General features: G+C 44.0%; 1 protein-coding gene across 1 annotated transcript; it reads left to right on the top strand.

Annotated features, from left to right (window-relative positions):
• Positions 1–104: 104 nt before the first annotated feature.
• Positions 105–26,462, top strand: MCM3AP (minichromosome maintenance complex component 3 associated protein). The gene is made up of 28 exons (XM_075711696.1): positions 105–900; positions 990–1,213; positions 1,903–1,981; positions 3,166–3,313; positions 4,416–4,612; positions 5,552–5,691; positions 6,201–6,398; positions 6,616–6,884; positions 7,540–7,702; positions 8,287–8,447; positions 9,688–9,932; positions 10,661–10,848; positions 11,816–11,916; positions 12,860–12,991; positions 13,600–13,713; positions 14,213–14,365; positions 15,774–15,971; positions 16,286–16,354; positions 17,103–17,237; positions 17,657–17,810; positions 18,270–18,528; positions 18,897–18,994; positions 20,347–20,737; positions 20,883–21,140; positions 22,236–22,365; positions 23,377–23,583; positions 24,243–24,393; positions 24,884–26,462. Exons 1-28 carry the CDS (start codon positions 111–113, stop codon positions 25,040–25,042), a joined length of 5,511 nt encoding a protein of 1,836 aa, XP_075567811.1. The 5' UTR covers positions 105–110; the 3' UTR covers positions 25,043–26,462.
• Positions 26,463–26,492: the final 30 nt, after the last annotated feature.

Raw genomic sequence — 26,492 nt, 5'->3', positions numbered from 1 at the left:
CCCCGCCCTCCCTTCCCTTCCCTTCGTGCCCAGCCCCGCCGGCGCGGCCCTGCCCCTTTCCCCTCCCTCCTCCCCCCCCCCCGCGCCGAGGAGAGGTGGCGGCGGCCGCCATGAACGCCGGGGGTCCGTTCCGCGGGTCGCCCGCCTTCCCGCCACCGCTGCGCTTCGGGCAGCGCGGTGCCGCCGCCGGCCTCCCCTTCGCCCCCGGGCCCGCCGCCGCCACCGCCTTCGGGCCGCCCTACGGGCTAGGCCAGGCGCCGGCCTTCGCGGCGGCGGGCACCAGCAGTGGCTCCCCGGCGGGCAACGGGGGGTTCAGCTTCAAGCCGCCCACCAACCTGGGGGGCTTCTCGGGGACGGGCGGCGGCGGCGGCGGGGGCTTCGCGGCGCCCGAGTTCCGCTTCAAGACGCCCGAGAGCGCCGCCGCCACCTTCAAGTCGCTGCTGAGGGTCGAGGCGGAGAAGGGCCTGACCGCTCCCCCCTCCTTCACCTTCCCGCCGATTTTCAGCGGCGCGCCCGAGCCGGGCCCGGAGGCGGTGGTGGTGGCAGCGGCAGCGGTAGGGCCCTTCTCCTTCTCGCGTCCCGCCGCCCCCCTGGGCCCCTCGGAGGACAAGGGCCTGCGGCCGCTCTTCGAGGAGCCGGGGGAGCCGGCGCCCAAGAGCCTGAAGCGGAAGGAGGAGCGGGAGCGGGAGCGCTCGCCGCGGCGGGCGGCGGTGGCGCCGCCGGAGAAGCGGGCGGTGCTGCTGAGCCGCTCCCGCGGCGGCGGGCTCTTCGGCCGCACATTGGAGGAGTTGCTGCGCAGCCAGGGCCGCGGGCACCGCGACCGCGGAGACGCCGCCGAGGCCGAGCGGGGACCCGCCGAGGAGCCGCCGCCGGCCGAGGCCCGGGAGCCCCCGCGGGAAGGTAGGCTGGGTCGAGGGAGGAGCCCCGGGACACCCCGCCGGCCGGGTGTCGCCCCGCTTTCTGAGGTGGCTGCCTCCCTCTCCTCACAGATGCCGCCCCCGCGACTCCCGCCCGCCGGGCTCGGGGCAGCGAGGGCACGGAGGGGCTGGGGAGCCAGTCGCCCGGCGAGCAGACGGCCATCCAGTGCAAGAATGTCCCCGATTACCTCAACGATAGGACGGTGCTGGAGAAGCACTTCGGCCAGTTTGTAAAAGTTCGACGGGTCATGACCAGGCGCAATAAAAAGATGGCCGTTCTCCACTTTTTTGATCATGTGAGTATCGGAAGTGGTTGGCACAAGAGCAGGCTTAAATCTGAGTGCTTGGGATGGGTCCAGCTCTGGTGAGAACTGCGCCCATTTGGTAACACGGTATGTTTTTCACCTGGTGGAAAGCTTTGTATTGTGGGCACCGTATCACAGATGGGGATAGAAGGGTACTGAGCTGCACCTGAAACATGGTAGCTGTTGGAGCTCTGCCTGGCTTTAGCTGTCCTGTTAGCATCCAGCTCAAACACCAAACGGATCTTCCCTGTTTTTGTCTCACGTCGCCCAAACCTGAATTACATATGCTGCTCTGTTCTTGCTCAGGCTTGGCAGTGCCAAGGGCGAGGTGAGCTTGTGCAATCTCTGCAGAGTGACCTGCTTGCTGGAAATACTGCCGTTATGCCAGCGCTGAGGTGTGTTGAGGAGCCAGTTCAGAGACTGCGTGTTCTGTTTCTGCTTTGTACTTAAAAACACACCTTTGGGCTCAAGCGCTCTAAGCTGGCTGTAGTGGAAACTGGCGATTTTTGTGGAAACGTGCCCAGTCCTGCTGGTTGTGTGTAGGTCTTAAGTGAGAGGTTAAAATGCAGTAACCCGAATTTTATGGAAACTGGTAAATGTTTCTCTAGCAAAAACTGCACTGCATGTTTTGGTGTTGTGATGCTAATAGGTTTTCATACTCTGCTTTTGTTTTCTTTCAGGCCTCTGCAGCTCTTGCTAGAAAAAGAGCCAAAGAGTTGCACAAAGACATAGTAACGTTTTGGCAAAAGAAGAAAACGAGTAAGTCTGTGTTTCTAGATATGATTGTTGAGTGAATCATAAATGGCGTGGTATCTGCTCAGTTCTTGTTTCCTGATGTGCTGAGATCTATACAAAGATGATCTCCAGAGTAGGAATGTTACACTTCCAGAAGTGTGATGGTTCTCTTTGACTTTTGCTAGTCAGTCTGGTGCGCAGAGCTTCTGGGAGTAACTGAACGTTACTCTTTACAGAAGCATAAAAATGGTTGGTTTGCATTTTATGTGACATCCTGGCTACCTCTGTCTGTGGCAAAGTGAATATGCAGAGGAGGGGGAAAAGAACAGGATAAAGCATGTAATTGCTTCCAGAATAATTTCTCAGCCTTTAACAGCCTATGGCTCAGGAATCCTGGGAGCCAGAAGGGGTGGCTTAGCCTTTGGAGAATTTTTATCTTGGGAAGTTACCCAGTTGTTTTTGTAAGTTGTGTAAACTTCCAGCATCCGCAGTACTGTCCTCTGGTACTGAGGAAATTTTAAGTGAGTGACTGCAAATCACAGTAGGAAATTGCACTGTTTCTTTCTTAAATTCCTGTTGTCTAAAACGTTTTGCTTGATCTGAGCCAAAATGCCCTTTCAGCCGTATGAAAGAGCTGAAGACACTTGAAATGACAGTGTAGTTTTACAAGAGAATTTAGAAACCATTTGTGCAGCCACACAAGGAATATGGTGATGTTAAATTTGTGCTTCTATCTAGAAGTAGGATGGTCTTTGGGGATGTAAGAAAACCCAGTTTCCAATGCCTTGCTGCCTGCTTCAGAGCATGGGCTGGAATATGGGCTTCCAGCTTTCAGGAAAGTGTCTGGACAACTGAGTTAAGGAGTACTCTGGAGCGAGCATCTGTTGCTGGGGTTGCTGTTCTGTGTATCAACAACTACATACTGCTGACCATTTATAGTTACTGCTAAGTGATATTTTATTGAAAAATACTTATTTTTTGTGGAACAGTGAAGCTGACTAGCAATTGGTAGACTTACTCGGTACAACTTCTAGTGCAAGTTGTCTTGGAAGTTTTGCATACATGTATAAAACTGTGACTCTTAGTTTTATTTTCTAACAGTATTTTTTTTACAACAAACTGCTTGCCACCACCCTCATGGGGAAAAAAAGAATTGTTGCTTAAACTATTTGCCAAGTACCTGTCTTCATGTTTGTATGTCACTTCAGGTCCAGCAAAAAGAGAATTTTCATCCAAGGAGAAGAAAGCAGGCGAAGATGAAGGAAGGCAAAGCAGTGAAGAGCAAAACTATCAGCATTCACCTCTACGAAAACCTTTAATAAGATCCTCTGCCGGCAGTGTCATGCCTGGTAAAAGGTATGTCTGCTCCTCTGGAGATACATCTGGCAGAAAACAATGTGTGGGGAAAAATGATGATCAGTGTGTGCCAAATAGTTGTGTTCATATCGGGGAGTGTGCTTCCCTTGTCTCTTCTGGTTTGTCTGAATTACAAGCTCGGAGATCTCGCACTTTGTCAGAAAGATACTTCTAACTGCTTATTAAGGTCTTTTACTTTGGTCTGCATGTTTCTTTTGAATGTTTTGTTCATAACAACATGAATAACAACACCTGCAATAGTGAGGCCTAAGGGAATTGATTGAAACAGTGCAGAGCCAAATTAGGACCAAGCAGTAATGACACTGCTCTGTGGTCATGATTAAATGAGCTTCTGAAGTGAGTAGTTTCATCTGTCGGCAATTACAGTTCTTTGGAATGAGAATCCCCTTTTCAGAATAGCTGGTGAGTTTGGATCATCGTCTTGTCTCCCTTCAAGTGAATGGTCTTTGTACAGGAATCCTCCTGTTTTGTGTCAGTCGCTGAAGTGGCAAGGTTGTCATCTTTTTGTGGTACCTTAAGGGTATGTCTAGCTTGACAAAAGTAATTTGGTATGTGTAGTCATATAATTATAAAATTAGTAACATGCTGCAGAGGAACGATTGTTCCTTGATTTAAAAAGTATGTTTGCATCTGGGCCCTGTAAAAGCTTTTAATAATCTCTGTTGCTATAGGAAGCATTCGTGTTTCTCACACCAAACAGCAGGCTAGTTCCTGGCTTAAAATGCCAACTGTTGTGCCATAGTGTTGCAAAAATGCTGCAAGAGCCATCTGGTTCTGTCCACTCTTAAGACAGACTCAGTAATACCATTTCCGTTGTACAAACATTGAGACTTTCACCACAATCAAGAATGCTTGGCAGTGTTGTCAAGGCAGTGCTGAGGATTTAAATGGATTAACTCCCAGTGCTAGTGTTAGCTCATAACAACCTTAGTACATTGATACATACTTTCTTTATTTGACACATTGCTTTGTGAACAAAATATTTTTCTAAACAGAGATGTTGATGTCCTGAAGAACAGCGAACTGATTAGGGCCAGGGCATGCATTAGTGTATTACTGATAAAAAATCTTCTATTTTTAGTTCTCCAGCAAAGAAGCCTGGTCTTCGAAAGGCACTGCAGTTTGAAGCAGATCTGTTTGATTCTAGTTCTGAAGGGCAGAGCTCAGAGGCCTTGGGAGCTTCATTGTCATCTCTTGGTAACCTGGTAGGATTAGTGGCTGAGACATCTGAAGAAAGATACCGTCTTTTGGACCAAAGGGACAAAATCATGCGACAAGGTAATGATACAAGTTAATGAGTGTCACATCTGCTTCTCTGTTGGAAAGAAATGTTTGGTGTCTGTTGTAAAGCTGTTGTGATATTATGGAAATGGCTTTAAAGAGAGAGTTTAACATGGAGCGGTCTGTAAAATACTCTTCTATTGTACATATATACATTAATTTCTTGTAGAACATGCAAAAATGTGTTTTACTTATTGCACATGTATATTTCTTGTGGAAAGAGAACAGCAGACTGTTCATCTTCTGTGAAGAAGGCCATGTAGGGAGATTTGCATCCCTGCAGGCTCTTTGAAGAAAACTGGCCAAAGCCTAAGTGTGTTTCTCTAAACTGAAGCTACTACACGGCTAGTAATTATTTCAAGAAATGTCCCTTTGTTTCACAGTGCTGGGTTGTAAACCCTTCCATCCTGTTCTTGCCATTTCAAAGCTGACCCTACTTTTAATTTAAGATCTTATTTTTAATATCAACAAAATATTCCATGTCCACTTGACATGGAATTGTGAAGTTGCCAGTGCTTAGTTAGGACACAAAACATTGGGTATCTTTTAGAGGCTTCAATCTTTTCAGCAAAACTCTCTATATCCAGGTGGGATGGTAGGATAAACTTCCCCAAAGGAGTGGTGCAATCCTGGAACAGGCCCCAGAGTAGGGGAATCCCATCCTTGCATGTTTCTGACCATGCCAAGGTGTGGGTACAGCCTTGCTCTAAGTAGAGGTAGGATGGGAATCTCTGGAGACCTTTTCCCACCAGCTGCGTTTGTGAACTGTTGCCCTAGCAATGTACTTCTTGACATCCATCCATTGACCAATGTACAGACTCCAGCTGAGACATCTGGCATGCTTAGGGCTGTGTTGGCACATCAGGGTAATAGCTTGTCATGAAAACAAAAACAAGAGATGCTTAGTGTTTGTTCAATTTTATTTATTTTTTTTAGCTCGAATAAAAAGGACTGATCTTGGCAAAGCAAAAACTGTTGTTGGCACTTGCCCAGACATGTGTCCTGAAAAGGAGCGCTACATGAGGGAGACAAGAAACCAGCTCAGTATCTTTGAATTGCTTCTAGGATCTGACAAGGTATGAGGCCTCTGTATGCAGGGGTTTGTTGTTCCCAGGACAACAAACTTGCTTGTTGCTTATATAAAGCTGTCAATGTTGTTTAGTTGATTACAGGGTTAATTCTGGTGGAAGAATTCTGGAGGCCATTTCATTAATGTCTTTCAACTCGCTGTTGTAAAACAAGAAGGCTAGAGAATTGCTTTTTCACTCTAAGTCATGTCTTTTATTTAGTTACAGACAGGCTTTTAGAACTATAGTTCTGAAACTATAGGGCAGCAGTATATGTTGCCTTGAAGGTTATGAGTTTGAGACTAAGTCAACACTTAGCATCCTGTCATAAAAGAAAATAAAATATATTTGCTATCGTGGCAGAATGGATATGGGCTGTTAATGTGAACAGTGGAGAAACTCTTTTAATAGTCTGCTCCTTACCAAAGTAGAGGCATATGGATGGGGTGAAATCCTCTATACCGCTGAAAAGTTGAACATACTCCTTGGATTTTGATTCTTTTCTCCACATCTTGCAGGTAGATCATGCAGCAGCAATCAAGGAATATAGCAGGTCTTCAGCAGATCAGGAGGAACCTTTGCCCCATGAACTGAGACCCTCTGAGGTGTTGAGCATGACCATGGACTATTTAGTGACAAACATTATGGATCAAGGAGAAGGAAACTACCGAGAATGGTATGACTTTGTCTGGAACAGAACTCGTGGAATAAGAAAGGTGAGCACTGGCAGATGGAGGTGTTTGATGAGAGAAAGCAAAAGATCACATAATGCTGTAAAAAGTGAAGCAAAAGCAATAGTAATTCAAACGTTTCGAATTGCAAAGCGACTGAAAGGACAGTTGAAATGAGTTTTCCAAAGGTAGTGCCAGATGACTGTGCTCTTCAACTGTAGTTTAAAAATACATGCAATGCTTTCTTTATCATTCTGGTTAGGATATAACCCAGCAACATCTCTGCAACCCGCTGATGGTGTCTCTGATTGAGAAGTGCACTCGCTTTCACATCCATTGTGCTCACCACTTGTGTGAAGAGCCCATGTCCTCCTTTGATGCCAAAATCAACAATGAGAACATGACTAAATGCCTGCAGAGCTTGAAGGAGATGTATCAGGACCTGGCTAACAAGGGGATTTACTGCAAGAGTGAAGCAGAGTTCAGAGGTTATAATGTCTTGCTGAATCTCAACAAGGGTGATATTCTCAGGTGGGAACCGCAGATATCACTTGTTTTCTCTCTTTGCCTCTGGGGAGAGTTGAGATTAGGATTAAGTCTAAACAAATTGTAATGGAGGTGAAGAATTTAGTGGCAAAACTTTTTTGCCAACTAAAGTGTATTGTATTAATGTTCTATTTAAATTTTTCAATAGGTCATTTTACAAAGTGTGTTTTTTAAGAAGAAAAAAAAAAAAAGCTTTGTTTTATCTCCTTGAATAACTCACTAGAGCTTCTGCAGGTAAATCCCCCCTCCCCAAAGTTCAATATTCACTATTCTCAATCAAAGAAAATTTTTTTCTCTTCCCAGAGTGGTATCCAAGCTTCCCTGCCTTATCTGCAGTAGGACCAAGCAAAAAATGTTTTGTGGGCAGAGTCATACTTTGCTTTTCTGGTGAATCTCTTAACTGCTTGCCTCCCTAGACATTGGAGTGATGTACCTAAATAATAACATGCTGATTATACAAGCATCATTAGAAGATTAATGCTCAGCAAATAATGCAGTGAATTTAATTCACAGCCATTTGTTTTGGACAGGAGTTGCACGTCTTACTCCTGATTTTAATTACGTTTTGTTACAGATTGCTATTGAATTGTGATTGTTAATACTGAAGCAAAAGGTTTGTCTTTGTCTTTTATCTCCACAGAGAAGTACAGCAGTTTCGTCCAGAGGTTAGAAACTCTCCTGAAGTTAGATTTGCAGTTCAAGCTTTTGCTGCATTGAACAGCAACAACTTTGTGAGGTTTTTCAAGTTAGTGCAAGCAGCTTCCTATCTGAATGCCTGTCTCTTACATTGTTATTTCAACCAGGTGAGATAAAGGCAGATGGATATTTTTTAAAGTGTTGATCACTAAAACAGTCTGGGACTTTTGGGAGGAAATCTTCTTAGCAGAAAACTTGGTACATATTTAGCCTTAAAAATAATCTTATTCTTGCTTCTTCAGACTTGTTTAAAAAAACTGTCAAGAGTTTTCTGCTGTGATATAAAAGGGAAATACTAAAATGCTCTTTTCAGCATTTTTCCCCCATAACTGTGTACAAATGCATGTTATTTCCACTGAAAATAATTGGGATGCAGAGAAGCAGACCTGAGACTTCTGCAAACAAAATATCAACCTGCCCTTTCAGAAACCCTTGCAAGCTTTTTTCTTCTGCACAAGAATCACAAAGGGTTATGCTCAAAACAAGCAGCATCAAAGAGGAGCAAAAACTGGAAAGCAAGTGCATAGAATTGAAAATGAAAGTTAAGTCTGAATAGTTGTTTGTGTGGATATTTGATGACAAAGTGCTGATTTCTTTTAAACATGAGTTTCACGTTTATAATATACTTCATAGTATGTTTTGGGGTCTTTAACTTAGTAGTTATGTGGCTTTTTCTTTTATCTTCTCCCAGATTCGTAAAGATGCTCTCAAATCTCTTAATATTGCCTACACTGTGAGCACCCAAAGGTGTACAGTGTTTCCCTTGGATCACCTGGTCCGCATGCTACTGTTCAAAGATTGTGAGGAAGCAACTGATTTTATAAGTTATTACGGCCTGAGTGTGTCTGACGGGTAAGTGCAAGGAAAAAGGCATCTGTGCCTTAAGATGCCTGGTGGGGTTAAACTGATGTTAGGCAAAGCGTTAATGTGGATGGAGTTGCTCCTGCAGTTTTGGAACCAGAAAAAGAAAAGAATAGGCAAAGGGTAGGGGCTGGGCTTTAAGCAAAGCACTAGGATGGAGATGGGTGAAAATTTTAATGATGTGTTCTATTTTTATTGCTGCAATTACGAAAAGTTCTTTAATTTTGCATTTTCCCTCAAGAAATGGAGTTTGTATCCCTGTAACTACTGTGACTTCCCACAATAGCTTTTTTTTGCACTGGTACATGGTTTTTTACTTGGTTTGATCAGGTGACAGGGGATTTCAAGGATATATGATTCCTTTAACCTTCTGGAAGGTGGTGAAAAACGAGAGAAACATTTCCCCCAAAGGAGAGACTGCATATTGAGCTTGGTCTCCATTGGACTCCAGGGACTTCCTCCCTAGAAAGAGACGTTGTAGATAACCCAGTAGAAAAAAAAATCGTTTTAGGTTCTTATCTTTCAGTTGAGTTGTAGTAAATTGCGGCTCTGTAGGAAATGAGGATACAGTTCTGCTTCTCGGGAAACTGGCGTTATGGTGATGCATGTAGGGCAGGATGAAGCTGAACAGTGCAAACCAGCTTTTAGAGGATGTTGGAGGCCAACGGTTTGCAGATAAGAATGTCTGCCATGGAAATACATACACTGTAATAATAATAATAATAATAACACACAGACTTGCAATCTCAAGAGACTGGAGAAGGCAAAAAACTTGAGCATGCCAGTTAGGGTGCTCTGTTTCCTGTTAACATTCTGTTTTGCAATAATAAATTAGCCAGACTACAGGTGCCAAGATTGGAAGAAGATTGCAGCTTTTGAAATTACTTCTGTAGATAGCCCTGGCATCTATCATGTGGGATGTAATCTAGGTAAAATGTATGCAGATAATATACACAGTGGATAAAAGTTAAAAGGAGAAAGAGACAAAGTAGTTCACAAGGGTGCCCAGAAATGTTAGTGCAGTTTGTACTCTGTCCTGGGAGGATAGCTGTGAGGACAGTGCTCTCTGCCTTCCCTGCTATGGTTCCAGCCAAAGATTGAGATCTAGGCTATGGGGAGCAATCCTGAGTGCCCAGTGCCTGTCTCACTTTGCCCTGCTAAGCTGTCCAACTGAAAACTTATAGGTTGCTAGAGCTTTGAGGATGTACTCCTGTTTTTTATTTTTCCCTAGTGCTTATGTGGAGCTGAATCGCTCAGCTTTCTTGGAGCCAGATGGATTACCCAAATCGCGTAAATCAATGTTTGTCAGCCAGAAGCTAACTGTCTCAGTTGGGGAAGTTGTAAATGGTGGGCCATTGCCCTCGGTGCCTCACCACGTGCCTGTGTCCAGCTTCAATGGACAGAATAAGTATACTGGTGGAAGCACCTCTGTGGATCAAGCTAGCAGTAGTCAAAAATCCAGCGTGGAAGCAACAGGTAAGAGCAAACATGCATTTTAGATACTCCTCAGGAACATATTGCTGGGTCAGCTCTGTGAGTAGTGTTATTTTACAAAGCAGAAACTGTTCTTGGCTCATGAAATTGCATGGAAATTTGGATGTAACGAAAGCATCTTTTGATTTGAGTGTGCTTATGTGTCTGTAAAAGCTAAGAAGCAACCTGATTAATGAAATGTATTTCCCAATACAGGAAATGCACTAACAGAAATGAGCACAATTCTGCCAACATAGGTGAAATAACTAGATATTTGGCTACTTCAGACAGCCAATTTCCCTCTTCATTTTGCAGATTTTGTATTGCAAATGTTTGTTCCCACTGTGTGTATAATCATGTTGTTTTTCAAGTTAGCTGAACGTATGCTTTTTTTGTCCTTGTTGAAAGTACAGATATTTTGCATATATTCAAGAGGTGTGTGTAGGTGCTACGTGTGCTTGACTTAAAATGGTTGTTTTATTGGAAATGTATGTACTTGGTATTAGAGGTAATATGCAATGAAATTTTTGAATGTTTTTTATAAAATAGTCATAAATACAAATTAGTTTCTATGGTATAATTATATTTTTAACAGAAGCTTGCTGCCTTATAGACTTGTTTTATGACCTGATGAGATTTATTAGACAAGCCAGCTTTTGAAGATAAGAATAATTTTGCTTCTATTTGTGACTGACCTGATTTCCTTAATTTTTCTCTTGCCCCCTTGCAAGAAGGAAGAGTGGAAAGCAAAGGTGCGGATTTAGATGCTGCAGCAGTAAGAGTCCAGCCCCCAGCTCATCTGCCCTCACTGTTACCTCGTCAGCTTGTGCCAGTCCTGCCTCCTGCGCAGGCAATCTCCCAACCTGCTGGACAACCTGAGCCTCTCTCTTCAAAGCCTCAGCCTGTCTACACAGACACAGTAAGGAAACTTAAACCCATCATGAAGTATTTGGGAAAGATCTGTGAAATGTAATAAAAGGTAACTGAGTTCTTAGGCTGGTTTAGTTTTCCAGAATCTGCATGTGCTGTGTAGAGTCAAAAGGAGACACTCCCTGCTTCAGTGCTTTGGATACTTTGAGAAGTTGTTTCCTTGGACTATTCTGAAAAGAGAGAGTCTTGAGTAATTTCAGATGGAAGCCTGAAATGTCAGTGCTTGCTCCACCTCCTTCATAGGATAAACAGTCCTGTCTGTTTAGCATTTATTGGAGAAACCTCTAAGGAGAAAGTCAGAAAGTGATAGTAGAAAGTGGTTATCTTTGACTTAGTAGGTAAACTTTGCTTTAGTGAATAATATCAAGCTGTTTCTTAACAGCATGTATTTCAAATGAGAAGTGACAAAGTTTCTTCTTGTGTATATATGACTACTAATGTTGGGTCTTGAGTGTGTACCCTGTGTATCTGTGCTGTTCCCCTTTTTTCTCCCTCCCACACATGTTTAGATATGTACTAATGCTGAACTCATCTTTGAGTGTCTCATTGTTTTGTAAAGTACAGCTGCCATATTCTACCTAGATGTGGCTACATTTCAGTGAAGATTAGACCTGGTCATTTGAATTTAATCAGTTAGAATGAAAGAAATTCTCAAGTAAGAAAATAGGAATCCCTCTCAAAATTCACTTTTCTTAGCTATTATTTTGTAACTTGACTTGCCCATATTTAATACAGAAAGCTGCTTTTGTTTCTGGGCTGTTGCTAACCTAGCCTAAAATTTCTAGGCTGTTGTGTTTGATTAAGATAGCTTAGTTTGTAAGTAGAAATACAGATGATGATGTTGCCAATTGCAGTTAAACAAGGCTGAAAAGCCTCATTCCCAATTCACGTGTTTGCCCAGGCCATCCTGAGCAGGACTGCATCTTGCTTCAGCTGCTTCCTCTGCTGTGTTTTAGGACATCGCCGAAGTGGTGGACGGGCTTGTGCATGAGGTCCTCAAAGGAGAGTGCAGAGAAGTTGGCAGAGCAGGAGTGGCTTACGTGACTGCCGCCATCTGGTAAAGAGCATTTATTGCTGGTACTCCTGGAATCTGTCATCAAAGCTGCAATTTGCCATAGCAGCACTATGTGTGAAGAATATAAAACTAAGCAAGGCAAGGTCTGTAGTGGAGATACAGTTGAGGGAAAAGCAGACATTTCTTCAGATGTCTGCTGCCTCTGTTACACATTAGCTAGCCTAATGGAAGGCTAACTGCAAGCCTCTGTAAACCTTGTCTTGCATGACACTCATACCACCGCCAGAAGAAACGTGCATTGTGGAAGGTGCCCAAAGGGGGACAAGGGGAGTAAGTCCAGATCTGTCTGCTTCTCTGCTTCAAATAACACTTCCTCTCCAAGGCAGTTGGTAGTGGGTTTGTGACCAAAACAGTGTTATTAATGCACCAATGTTTTGGTTATTAATGAACAGCACAGGGTCAAGTCCTTCCTTGTTTACCACTCTGCGCTCCTGTGAGTAGGCTGGGGGTGTGCCAGAGGCTGGGAGGGGACACAGCCAGGACAACTAACCCAGACTAACCAAAATCCATACTATGTGATGTTATGGTCAGCAATAAAACTGGATTAGAGGAATAAGAAGGTGGGGTTTTCTGGCTTCCAGGGTGGCCATTGGTTGGAAACTGTCTGGGCATTGGTCTGCCTGTGGGAGGTGGTGGCTGACTTGCCTTTGCTTTGCTTGGTGGGAGTGTGGGTGTGGGTTTTTTTCCCTTCACCTGTTACAGTGTCTTTATCTCCATTCACGAGTTTTCTTGGTTTTATTCTTCCTATTTTCTCCCCTGTCCTGATGCAGGGAGGGGAGTGAGCCAGTAGCAGTGTGGGTGCTTGGCTGGTGGCTGGAGTCAGCCCACCACAACGGAGCCAAGGGTATGCTTGAGAAAAGCACAGACATAGGGCTTTGAATGAAAACTTTCTGACTTTGAAAAAAGAATTGCTATTTCTGCACAGCACCTCGGAGGCCACTGTGGAGGAACTCATGACTGAAGTGATGGGAGAGATCCTCAGACAAGTGGTTGGCAGCGTGCTTAGTGCGGAAAGGGAACGTATCAAAGAGGAAAGGCGCAGAGTGGAGGAAGAGAGGTGAGTCGCTGTTTTTGCTGTGGGGCAGGGTGGGTTGTATATACCCTTAGGCAACATAAGGACAGCTGCTGCTAACCTGAGTCCTTGCACATGTGCTGAGGCCCTGTGACTTTCTGCAACACCAAAAGTGCTCACTTTGTCTCACCTTGAACTGCCCTGGGATCGTGCAGACAGGCTGTCCCTTCTGCGTTCTCAGGTGATCTGCTAGTTAGTATTTGGTGACCTCACAGAGCCACTATGAAAATGGTGGATTGGAATTTTGGGAACTTCTATTCACTCGGAGCTTCCAGAGAGGGAGATGCATTCTGGTCCTGCTGTATGCAGGAACTTTTCCTTCTGAGGGAGCTTCTTGTCCATAGCTTGCTGGGGTAAGAATGAAGTAACCCCGTTGTTTTCTGTATTTTTGAGGAAAAGCTGGCTTCATTCAAAGCTGTTTAGGGAGAGAAACCAGTTAGTGGGAACTCAGTTTTAGGTGAATTAACTGTCTGACACTGCGTGTAGCGCTTCTGTAATTAAGTGGCACATTTGCCAGTGTAAATCTTTTCACTGGTGTAAATCTTGCCACTCTTGTCTTGCCACTTGTATAAATCTTTTCTCTGTCCTTCCAGGCAAAAGCAGGAAAGAGAACAGTTAATAAAGCAGTTGAGCCAGCTGGTGGGTATGGAGTTAATGGAAGAAGTAATAAAGGAGAGCGTTCAAGAAGCTTCAGCCAATGAGTTAAAGTATGTACAACATACTGTATGCTATACTTTGCTGTAGGATGTTTTCCTAAGGGTAAGAATTTGTTAGGATGTGGTGGCCTTCTCGCTTGGCCTTCTCTGAGTTCATCTTCAATAAGTTACTTTAAAGAGAAGGTAAGCATACTTGATCGTACAGTGGGCTGCCAGTTCGCAGTTGCACTGCGTCAGGCAGTAGCAGTCCTCCAGGGCAGAGGGAATAGAGGCTTTGTCTAGGACAAAGCTGCCATGTGTGCTTATTTTTCTTTCTGACTCCCTTACAGCTCAGCTGTGGCCTCTCTTGTAGACCCTTCCTGATCAGTGTAAAACTTGAATGACTTCTGACTGGTTACAGGTCTTATTTAGAAGGGCCATAGAGTAGAAGAAAATCCCTCCCCTTTGCTAGATGTGATGGTCTTCCCTGTGTGCACCACAGCTAATTGTATTGGCATTTGCTGCAGTCTCCACCTCACTAGAGGTCTTGGTTTGTTTCATTTTGAACTAGATGTGCCGTAGAAAGAGACCGGCAAGCCCGTATTGCCCGGTGTTCAGAAGAAGTCTGTGGTCATGTCATGGATCTCTTCCTAGAGGATGAGATTTTCCAGATTGCTAAGGAAACCCTTCAGGAGCTCCAGTGTTTCTGCAAGTACTTGCAACGGTGAGTTGCCATCCTGTGACACAACTGCTTTTCTTGGGAGCATTGGCACAGAGTGGTTAATAGAGTTTGAACTACAGCTGTCTGGCTGCATTCTTTTTGCTGTTGTCTTGTCTCCACTATAAGGATAGACTTACAGTCTTATTACCAGCCTCTAGTAAGTTACTCAGCTATATGTGGCGATGGGAGCACACCTCATCAGAATCAGGTAATGAGCTTTGCAGTAGATTTCAGCTTCATTCTATCTAGAAACTTGTAATAATTTCTCCTTGTATTCTTTCTCTTAGATCCTTTTTTTTTTTCTGGATGTGTGCTAAGTGTTCAGTGGCTGTTGTGGTGCTCCAAGGCAGAGATTCATTTCTCCCTGTGCTGTGCTGCCCCAGTGCAGTCAGGTTGAGGGGTGTTTCAGGTGGCATTTCTCACTGCCAAAAGAGGAAGCAGCAGGCTAGTCTCTTTACTGTGAAGCACCTTCCCTTGCAGAGTTCTTTCTGTCCTGAAACTGAGTTCAGGGCGTGCGTAAATCGCCTTCAGTGCGATAAAGAAGATTAAGGAGGAACCTAAAGATACATGAAACAAATGTATGTGCAGCAGTCAAGAAGACTGGATGATGCAGGAATGTCTCTTATAAGCTCTGCAAATATCTGAGGAAACACAGTAAAAGATTTCAATTCATAAATTTTTGTGTTATAAAACTGTTGGGTGGTACATGTTTTGAATCGTTTGGTCATAGAAAAATAAGACTAGCATCTAATGATAAAGGCTTTATTATATGTTCTCTCCTTGTTAGTGAATTTGCCTTTTTAAATGTTTCTTAAAAACAGAACAAGAAAAAAAGAGGCATACTGTTCTTACTGCAGTAGATGTTGCAAAAGTATTTTCAGCAAGTGCTTGACATACCAGAGAAGCTTTATAATGGATCATTATAAAACGTTCTATGCGCTAGGAGTAAACACATTGAAAACAGGGAAGGAAAACTATGATTGAACTTTTGCCTGAGGAGTGCAGCTACGACAGCTGAGGAAGGGCTGAGATGGAAGAGCGGCAATCCTGCTTCCCTCCTGTGATCTCTCTGGCCACTGAGAGCAAGCGCAGCTTGAAGTGCAGGAGAAGGCTGCTCCTTTTTGTCTGCATTGTTTTTAGAATGGGGCACACGGCTGCCCCTTTTGGACACTGCATGTATACAGCTGGCAGGTCTCATTCTGTGCTCGCTCTGTTTGAGCTCCGACTTTGCGGCTGTGTGCAGAAATACAGCCTGAGCCTGCGAGTGTACCACATCACACTCACCCTGGGCAGGCTGTGGCTTGTGGGGTGTTTGAGAGCCCGATCCAGCTTGAAGAGCAAAGATGAGAAAACCTGTTTGGTCTTCAGAAGGGTTTATTAATGTGACCTATTTATCCATTCTCTTCCAAAGGTGGAGGGAGGCAGTGGCAGCTCGAACAAAGTTGAAACGTCAAATGAGGGCGTTTCCAGCTGCTCCCTGTTGCGCAGATCCAAAAAATAAACTGAAAGCACTGTCTCCCAGTGCTGAGTGGCCTATAACCATGGAGAACTTGTGCAAGAGAATTGTAAACCTGGGGAATGGAGGAAAGCTGGGGATCTCTTGCACAAGGTAAGGATACTTACAGTGACAGTGGTTGGCAGTCTTTGATTTTTGGAAGATAAGTTACAAAGTAGCCCTCTTTGAACCTTCATTGTGAACATTAATGGTTTTGCAAAACTGTTTGTTCTCAAATACCCCCAAAAAGACCCTTTCTGCTCAAATGCCATGACAAAGACTGCAGACCTAAAGAAACCCTTCTTCTATTAACGGCAACTTTCTAAAGTGTCTAGAGTACTTCTCAGGTCTTAATGAGTGTTTTATTAAATTTGGTTGAAGTACCTTTTTTATACCAAAAATGACAACCAAGAATCTTTGGTTTGCAGATTGGATTGGCTGAGAAACAAGACAGTGCATGAAATCAAAGTTCAGCACTTCTACCAGCAATTGTTAAGGTATGTTGGTGTTTGATCCTTGTTTTCTTTCTAAGCAAACTGTAACAGAAATGCCAGAGATTTCAAAAATGTCAGTAAGGAATGGCAAATCATACTCGAATGTCCACATGCAGCCTTGCTTCTGGGAGTATTTTTGAGGTAAGGGAAACTGGAAGATCAATTAATGAAAGTGTTAGGCCATATGATCCTATTGCTGTGGGTGTAACTTTAAGGATCTGATGGATATTATGGGGTGTGTGGGGTTTTTGTTTGGGTGTTTTTTGTTTTGGGTTTTTTTTGTTTGGTGGGGTGGTTTTTTTTTTTTTTTGGTACCTGGGTGGGATGGGGTGTGGGGGGAGTGGAGTAAATGGGCTGTTACCAGCCTGACTTGTGACACAAAGGGAGTGAGCTCAATGTGTAAAATGCAGCAGGAGGTCTGCCTTCTTATGGCTTGTCATGTGCTCTAATGGCCTGTGTGTTTATTGGATCAGGGTGTTGAAGCAGTGTGGAAGTGAAGCAATACATGTATGGTCCCACAATCCCCAAAGTAAGGCTCATGTAACAGATTTAGCAGCTGCAATTCTTGAAGGCATCTGGTCTGTGGTGAAATAGATGGGCAACAGATCTAAAGAATTAGCACTAATTTTGGACTGTTTGAACTGGACAGTAGCTATTTACAGTATTGTAACTTGTTCAAAGCAAGAAAAACATTCCCCAGGTGGGAATGATCACTAGGGGCTCTTTTCACCAGCTTCTGTCTCTCTTTAAGTGATTTAGCTTGGACTCCCTTGGATCTTGTCTCATTAATCACTGAACATATTCCAGTTCAACAAGAACAGGTGTTTTGGAAGGTGCTATTGGTTTTGCCAAATGATGATGAATATGCGGAGGGTGATCCCAACAGGTAAGTAAGAATTGATTGCTGGGTCCCTTTCTCACCCAGGGCAGTCAAATAGAAGAGTAGTAGTATACAGTCCTTGATGTATGTTTTTTCCCATACCATATCAAATTGCCAGTTTGTTTGTTTTGTTTGTTTGTTTGTTTTTTCTCCAGAGCACTCTAAAGAATGTAGCTGTAACTTATTGCAGTGGTCTGTATCTTCTGACATTGTTCATTGAATTCCCTTTGCTCACACTGAAAACGGAAAACCTTGAGATGTGTAACAGTGTAGCGAATTTCAGGACATTTAATAGCTATTTAGCAAAATACAAGCAAGTTGGGGTTATGATAGATTGTGGTGTCTTAGAGGTGTTGGTGCTAGAACAATAAAATGCCACCGTTTAAAACAAAAACCCCAAAAGCCCACTCTTTCTTGTTTGCTAGGGTACTGGTGGATTGGTTGAAAGCAAAATTTATGGTAGACAAAAGCTGGAAGAAAAATGCTTCACATACAGAAGGCAGAATTCAAACACTGACGTTATTTAATTCTCCTGGCATGCAAGGGAGCAGAAGCATTAAAGTCAGTGTATGTATAAAGGTAGGTGAGAACAATTTCGTGATACCTAACAGGCCATAAAAGCAGGGTGTGCTCTTTTCCAGTGGATGTTGTGCAGAGCCTTTTCACACTGTGTCTTGTCAGATGGAGAGAGGTGGTACTGGGAGGGATGGGATTGTTGAAAAGGCCTGAAAAAAGATGGATTTTGTCCTTGCTTCCAGTCAACAGAGTAAATACCTGCACTGTTGCGATAGTTACAACCTCAATCATCTCAATTCCTGATGCCAAATCAGGTGCTGAAGTGCACTTTTGTGCTCACCTGCATCTCTTGGACATGTCCATGTTTGTCTGTCTTATAACTCATTGTCTTAGGATTTGTAGAGCTCCTGGTAACGAACGTCAAAGCTGAATGCTAATGATAGTAAACTGCAGATTTCAGTATGAAAATAGCTTTGTTTAGGTTTAGCTACATTGCTGTTGTCATCTTTGTAATTTGTATAGGTGGCACATGGCGCGCTGTCTGACTGTGAACTTGATACAGCTGAGATGCAAAAAGACTTGCTTGGAACCAGCGGTCTCATTCTTCTCCTGCCCCCTCGAATTAGGAGTGAAGATGTTGCAGAAGATGATGTTTATTGGCTTTCAGCTTTGCTGCAGTTGAAACAGTTGCTTCAGGCGAAACCTTTCCACCCAATAGTTCCCCTGGTGGTTCTAGTCCCCAGTCAGGAAGAGGAGGCCACAGAGAAAGAAGTAGAAGAAGGTACGTAATAATTTCTGTGCCTTGAAAAAACAATGTGAACGCTTAGGGCTGCCCAAAGTAGAACTGTTGCGGCTAGTGCATTCTCTGAAATACAGCATCTAGTAAAGGGAGAGACTGTGAAGTACAATACTTCTCAAAGCTTTGCTAGAAATCCAGAGGCCTGAAGAACTGATCAGTATGGAAAGAAATTAACTTTCTTTTGGCTTCCAGTTTTCCTTTGCACACAGTGTTTGATCCTGAGAGTCTGCGGGGAAGGATGGAGGAGAGAAGTGATGCTGTGAATGTATGCAGAGTGTGAGACTAGGGCAGAGTGGGAGATGCCCATTTGTTCTTTTTCTGTGTATATGGCGGGTTTTCTTATTTTTAAGGTTTGATGCTGCACGACTTGATTTCAGCCCAGCTTATTTCAGACTACACCATTGTTGAGCTCCCGGGTTCTATCAATGACTTACAAGGCACCAGAAGGGTAAGAACAGCAACTCGTGTGAAGAGATACTTGACTGGTTTATCATTAACCTCTCAGTTACTAATGCCTTATAAGGAATTACTATGTTCTTAGTAGTTTAAATTGCAGCTGAGTCTTCTGTAATGGGATATTTTTTTCTGTTGAAGTTTCTGTAACATAATTTTTGTTGAAAAAGCTCTCTTACCATTTCTTTTTCACATACCTGAATTTGCTGGAGATTGGTACTTGCTTATTAATACTGATTCCAACATCAACCAGAACTATTCTGAAACAAAATATTTCTGCTACTTTTCCATTATTCATGACTGTTTTGTTTTAACTGACTAGAGATCAGCGGCATTTGCTACATAAAAGATAGTTTCTTCTGTGTAATACTGAAAACTGCATTGAGACCAAAATAGGTGGATTATGTAAATCCATTCTTGCCTGTCCCACCTGCGTGGACTAGCAGAAGTACCGTTGCTGCCTAACAGATGAGTGCTAGTGATGGGTAAGCCTTTTGTACCATGAAGGTCCCAGTCCTAAAATGCAAAGGACCCTTTGTAAGCTCTTCTGGCTGCTGGATCACCCAGTATTATTCCATCTTGGTAGATGGGACTGAGGGATGCCTCTGTCCTCCCACATATGCGAAGAAGGACTGTATGGATCTCTCCCTGACAGCCTACAGACACCAGCTTCTCCCCCCTTCAGTTTGCTGTGTGCTTGGCAATAGTGGCCTGGAGACTAATCAAAAACCCATGATGGAAAATGATGCTTATAAGTCTAAAATAGTTTTTTTGTGTGTAAGCCATAGCAGGGTGGGTTAGAGAGGTGGGAGAGGGTAATGGCCAAGCTGTCTCAAGATGAAAAGCAGCTCCAGCCCCACGTTCCCTTCTCACAGTGTCTGAAGAAGGTGCCTATGAAAGAAGGTGAAAACAAGACAAGCCCAAAGTGATGCTCCCTCCTAAACCCTCACAGCTTGCATCTCTGCAGTTCAAGGACTGCCAGGATCAGACATGGCTTCTCTGGATATAGTCTCCCTGGGCTAATTTCTGTCAATCTGTCAACTTCTCCTAGATAAATTTTTTGCATCCCCAGCATCCTTCAGCAGGGTATTCCACAGCACAACTGCCCCTGGTGTCAACAGCCTCTTTCTGTCTGTTCCTGATCCTGCTGTATGTGAATTGAGTTTGTGACCACCTAGCTGGGAAATTACTGTTGCAAATACCAGGATGAAGATAGTTGATTTGCTTGTATTTTGCTACATAGTATCTTGAATACTGTTATGTCAAACTTAGGGTTGCACGATTGAATACTTTGTGTCCTGATCACCGTGGAGCAGTTTCCAACCACCTGTGTTTTGTGTGTCGTAGATCTCTGCGGCTGTGGGCTGGCTGGTTTCCCAATGCCCTGACTCCCTTGAGCTCCGTAGTCAGACCCTTCGGGAGTATGTTGAGGATGGGATTGATGGTGAATTTGGCAAGCGCTTCTGCCATGACTGGAAGGAGAGGCGTTTAGCTGGCCTGCCATCTCAGGAGCCTGGGGTCATCATAGAGCTGTACAACAGTGTGCTGCAGTTTCTTTCGGATGTGGCATCCTCGGAGCACCTTTGTGACTTGTCTTGGCCCATTACTGAGTTTTCAGAGCCTGGGGGCAACAAGCTGTTGCCCCACCTGCAGTGGAACATGCCTGATCACCTGGCCTGGCTGAAGAAGGCTGTGCTGTCCTTCCAGATCCCGTACCTAGATCTGCCTCCATTAGGTGGTATGTACTTCATGCTGCAGTATCTTCTTGGTGGCATGTCATTCTCTCCGATGTGCCTGCACTGTGTTGAACTATTAGCCTGTAAAGTGGGTAGTTTTGCAAGAATTTGTGACCAATCTACCATTTACTTTGTTTTTTTCCATAGCTCCTTGGCATCCTGTTTGCCACATGATTTTTCAGTATGTGTCTCAGATTGCTAGTTCTTCCCATACTCAGCCACTGATCCAGTCTCAAGTGGAGAATCTGCTGAGCAAAACTTACCGGAAGTGGAAAAACAGAACATCTGGGAACTCTGATGAAGATGGACCTTCTGTTGATGAGATTCCTTGGGATGGTATCTTGGCAGTCTGCATTGATCATAAACTGAGAGACTGGAAACCACCCAAACTGCCTGTTGCTCCAGGTATCGCACGTCCTTCTACAACCTGGATGATACTTCTTGCATAACTGTGGTAGCAAGTGATACATAGCAGGGAGGGAGGTATGGTCTTGATCTCCTCTTGTAGAATGACACTGTGCTTACTGCACGTCTTTCTGCTCCTTGGAGTGTGTATATAGTGCTGATTATGACTTGACTTGAGCTTGTGAATAAGAATTTTTTCTCAGTTGTGGAGGAATATGGTCAGAGTCTTTCAGCCCTCCTCTCCCAGTAGGAGAGGGTTTACATTCAACCAAAGGCCAAGAATTGGTCCCTCAGAAGTCATGTAAGCTCAGGTCAGCTGAGGCGGCAGGCTGCCACTGTTAATGAGCACTTCCATGGATTAATGAATCATAGAATCATAGAATTGTTTAGGTTGGAAAAGACCTTTTAAGATCATCCAGTCCAACCATTAACCTAACATTACCAAGTCCACACTAAACCAATTAATGGTAGACTAGTCTAAACCATGTCCCCAAGTGCCATGTCTAGCCATTTTTTGGATGCTTCCAGGGATGGTGACTCCACCACCTCTCTGGGCAGCCTGTTCCAATGCTTGACTACCCTTTCCGTGAATAAATTTTTCCTAATATCCAATCTAAACCTCCCCTGGCACAGCTTGAGCCCATTTCCTTTCGTCCTATCGCTAACTACTTGGGAGAAGAGACCAACAGCCACCTCACTACAACCTCCTTTCAGGTAGTTGTAGAGAGCGAAGTTTGTCTCTGATTCTTTTTGCTTTCAATTTCAAGCGTGTGGGGTTTTTTTTTGTGCCCTGTTTGGCTTAACTGTAGGGGAGCCTCTTTTAATGAAATGACTACTTAACCCACTGAACACTGGACTTGGATGCACTGGAATTTTTAAAATTAAGATAAAGGTGCATTTTACAGTCTTTCCCAGTAATCTGGTATCTGTTGAACAGTAAATCAGCTCAAGAAGGCTTCTTTTTACATGCAGGTTACAACTTAAAGCTACTTGAAAGTGAGCATGTAATTTTTCTTCAAATTGGGTTTTCAATACTGAGCTTTTCTTCTGAAGGCAAAAATCTGTTCTAAACGTTGGGTTTGGATTTATTCACAGAAGCAGTAAGTGAAGATGGTCAGATTCGTGTGTACTTCTTCAAGGAGCATTTAAAGAACTTCACTCTTCCTTTTTCATGGGAACAAGCCAGACTGCGCACGCAGGAAGAGATCCGGCAAGGGCACGAGAGGTGAGGCAGCTGCTGGCGCTGCCTATGGGAGTAGCATTCAGCTGTCCTTTGTGCCATTGGAGTTGCTTGGTGAACTCTAAGGAGGTTGCTCAGGGCCTCTATGATCAACATGGCACTATAGTGCCATCACGATGCTGAAAACCAGCATGTGGTGTCCTCCCAGAATGTGCTTGTGTACATCTCCTTGAAATGATGTACAAGGGTGCGCTGAAACTGGGTAGTAAGTAGATTTTATTTCTGCAGCTCTCAAAAGAATGGATTGCTTGGAGGGCACTTAAAGTGTTACAAATGGAGAAATTAACTTCTGCCAAAGAAAACACTGCTGAGGCTTTGGAATTAGACTTGTACTCTAGGTACGCAAAGCATGGAGGAAAAACAGTGTGAGGTTGGGGAAGAGCATAGGGGTAAATCATGAATATGCCCTTTATTTAATAGTGCCCCCTCCCTTACATTCACCTTCAGTTGCAGCCTGGACCTGACAGATGAACTACATGTGAGATGATTTGCAGATTTACTCTTTGGTAATTGCATGTTAATTTTGCAGCATTTTGAGTTCAAAAGGAGGCTTTGTCCCCAGCTTGTGGGAAGACATCAGGAAAGTCCCACTGCTAAGAGAAAATCCTAGAGATTGAGGGGGGAGGTTGCCTTAGAGTGTGGCATTAAAGTATTTGAGATCTCAAGAGTCTAGCTCACTTTCCTAGCCTTGTTCAGAGTGAAGCCAGTCTCCCCTCTTGGAAGCTTAGTTGCTTCTCTGCTGTGTAGCAGGAGATGTTGGGTAGATACCTTTCTCTGGGGTGAATCCCAGCCCCCTGTCAGATTAGTTCCTCTCAAATCCCATGCACAGGTGGTACGTTGGACCCTGGTACAGGGGAATTATGTCTCCAAGTGATCAATTTGTACTCCCAGCTATTTCCAAACTTCAAGCTAGTAGGGAAAAATCAGCATGCTCATACAAATTTATGTGCTTTTGTTTGGTTTTGTTTGTTTGGTTTTTTTCTCCTTCCCCCTCAGGTCAAGGGTAAAATCTCCCAGCTCTTTTAAGAAACCCTATGGAGTCTCCATGATGCCAGGTCAGTATGGTTCTGGCATGAGCATGCTGTCAGGTCAAGAAAAGAGCATTCCCAGTGCAGATGAATTCACAGACACAGCCTCGGGCCAGGAACTTCTTCCAGAGCGTCTGTTGGCACAGTTGCAATTGGAGAAAATAGAAAGCAGGAGGTAAGTTCCCAGAGCAGCATCCTTTCCTTGCAGCTCTGGTCCAGGGTTTTAAACAATTTCTAACTTGTACATAATAGGAAGGTGAAGTCCAGCAGTGCTAGGAAACAGCCTAGACTATCTCCAGTTTCATCTAATTTCATCAAGCATATCAGTGCAGTGCAGTTCATTGCTAGCTCCTACTTGCATCACAGAAGAGTCCAGGATGGTAGAAATACTTGGAGCTTTGAGGAACGATTAGAAACTGTCTGTGGTCAATCAAGCCACCAAAACTAAAGGATTACAGTGTATACAATAGTCCGTGTGTCCTGCAGTATCACAAATGTCTGTAAAGTCCACTTTGGGATGTCAGTTTGGTGCCTGTAGCAATGCAGATCACAAAGCTGAAGAACTAAAGTTTTTGAGGTTGGCCCAAGGGTTTCTTGTCTTTACTGCCTTCCCCATCAGTTGGGTGTCTTCAGTCTGTGTAGTTCCTGTACCACAGCCTTCTATGAAGGATTTTTGTCATAGCAGGGGGGTATGTCAGACCACGTTGGAAATGACTGTGTACATCAGATCCTTCTTGCAGACACTTCTGAACCCAAAACTCTTTGATTAACCCACTGGTTACAAGAACAAAGCTAGGCTGCAATCTGACTGGTGCTCTTGGTCTTTCTGTCCAGGTTTGAAGAACAGTTGCACCAATGTCTAGCTGACGACACTGAGCCCCTCAGTGATTTCGTAGGTCTTCCTCTCTACCTCCCCCAGTCTCTAGTCTCCACCCCAACTGTCACCTGTCCATTGATGAAGAGTCCCATGTCATCTGCTCAAGAGGTAAGAAAGGGTGGTACTGAGAACTAACAGTAGCTCTGAGGAGTGCAGGTGCCAAACCTGCTGTAGTTACAAAACCTTTAGTGGAAATTACCTTGGTGTGCAATGTTGGATAGACTTGGGGGAATAAAGAATTGAAAAACTATGCCTTGGAAATAACTTATTTCCAGGGAGGGGAATGCTTTCTGCAGATCTGGGATAAGAATTCTTCACAGGTGTTAATGCTTTCTGCTGCTGGCAGTCATAACAGTATCCCTTGTGGTGCTGCACTTTAACCTAGGGAATCACTGTTGTGGGTCAGCTTCCCCCAGTTAAAGGAAGGCTGGGGACAGAAATAGCAGAACGTGCTATTTTTGCCTTACCTCCTTGGGTGGGGGGTGCTAACCTCCATGGTTGTTCTCAAAAGTGGGGGAACAGACAGTGAGCTGAGAAGTTCCTTGCTGGTACTGGGTAATGCTTCTTTCTCAGTCTCATCCCTTTTCCTTCTGCCCAGGCTGGGAGTCAAGAGGGATGCAAGCTTTTGGTGGAGGAGCTAAGCCCCACGCTGTCGGACAGACTGAAACACTTGCAACAGCTCCTCAGAGCAAACAAAGAGGGTGAAGTTGCCTCTGAGCTCCACCTATCTACTCTGGTGGACATGGTGGATATTTGAGCAGAGCTGAGATGTGTGCAGACCGAGAGACTTGGTAAAGAAATCCAGGGCCGGGTGATTGAACAAATAAGCTCCTGGGGCACGTTCCAGAAAAAGTAGGTGTCCTCCTGGGAGAAGAGCGCAGAGCAGACATGGGGCCTGGGCCCTTCTCACGTGGCTGCCTTGCAGAGAGATGGTGTGTTGAGGTTCACTGTGTCCCTTTTGGCTTGCTGCTGAGCTTTGGCTGGTCTGGGCCTCCCTCCTTTTCTGTTTCACAGGCATGGAGATGAATCAAATCCTTTTCTTGGAAAGCCTTAAATTGTCCCTTTGATTTTTCTTCTACCAACTCTCATTGTGGGTAAACATAGCTTCACCAGGAGAAAACTATAAGGTAGCAGGGGCCCCTGGGAACATCAGAGCAATTGCTCTCCATAGTCATGGTCCCCAAGATGTTGTCCCAGCTCTGTCCTTGCTTGCTTCAGGCAGAAGCTACCTTGCAGCAGTGCTGTGGTTTGAAGTTGCTGTTTTGCTGCCCAGGAATATCGATACTGTCATCCTCAAGTCAGTGCAACACTTGGCTGTATTGTGTACTCAATGATGCTCAATGCAAATCCAGAAGGATTTTTGTGCTGCTGGGCCCAAGTTTTATTGCATTGAATATTCTTGGCATTAAAACCAGATGAGTTGCTTATTCTACAGATTAATTGTCATGCTGGAAAGCAGGATGCTTTGTTCAGTCTTCAGTAAACAGCTATGAGAAATTATTTTCCTTTTTTGGAAGAGTGTATTGCCTGTGTTCTCCAGTATTTAAAAAGCTGTGGCTTTGGAAGTTGAAGACTTTTGGTTTTAGTTTAATATTGATTCCCAGTAAATAGTAAGAAGATGTACTTCATGTCTGCAGTACTTCTGTACAAGTAATCTCTTTTCTGTTAAAATAACAGCAAATTTTTCTCAGACAGAAACTTCTGCCTGGTGAAATACAAATTACTGCAGCTTTGGGGGTAAACACTGATTGTCTTGCCTGCCAGAGACTAGTTGTCTGACTTGCTTCTAATTTCATTTGAAATTCTCAGTAGTCCAAAACTGTCAGCTACCTTCCAAAAAAAAAAAACTTTATAGTTGTTTGGGTTTTTTTTTCTTTTCTTAAATAGTGTTTGTATTATTTCTCTTAAACCTAGACTAGTAATAGTAGATTTAATATTAAGTTGAAATAAGAAACGTAAACTGAAAAAAATATGCTTTGAGGCTGTTCATACTACATATACTTCTGTTGGGCTGAGTTGTGTTAACGTTCACGGGTGGTGTGCAAAGCAAAGCCTGTGTGCTGCTCTCTACCACGCTTTACACCAGTGCTGCTGTTGATGTTCTCAGTTTACCTGGAACTCAGCTGTAAAAACCTAAAAGTGTTTTGGGACGTGGTTCATACCATCTGCTGTAAATGTGTTTTGTACCTAATAAATTTTTAGTGGCT

The sequence above is a fragment of the Pelecanus crispus genome, chromosome 5 (genome assembly GCF_030463565.1).
Source record: "Pelecanus crispus isolate bPelCri1 chromosome 5, bPelCri1.pri, whole genome shotgun sequence".
Lineage (NCBI taxonomy): Eukaryota > Metazoa > Chordata > Aves > Pelecaniformes > Pelecanidae > Pelecanus > Pelecanus crispus.
This window is presented reverse-complemented; position numbering and strand designations above follow the sequence as displayed.

What these genes read in the sequence shown, in the direction of transcription:
- MCM3AP (XM_075711696.1), top strand. Translation starts at nt 111, where the DNA reads ATGAACGCCGGGGGTCCGTTCCGCGGGTCGCCCGCCTTCCCGCCACCG. An exon ending in TTCTGCAAGTACTTGCAACG is followed by an intron (nt 14,366 to 15,773) that starts GTGAGTTGCCAT and finishes TCTCTTCCAAAG; the next exon opens with GTGGAGGGAGGCAGTGGCAG. An exon ending in AGATCTGCCTCCATTAGGTG is followed by an intron (nt 20,738 to 20,882) that starts GTATGTACTTCA and finishes TTTTTTCCATAG; the next exon opens with CTCCTTGGCATCCTGTTTGC.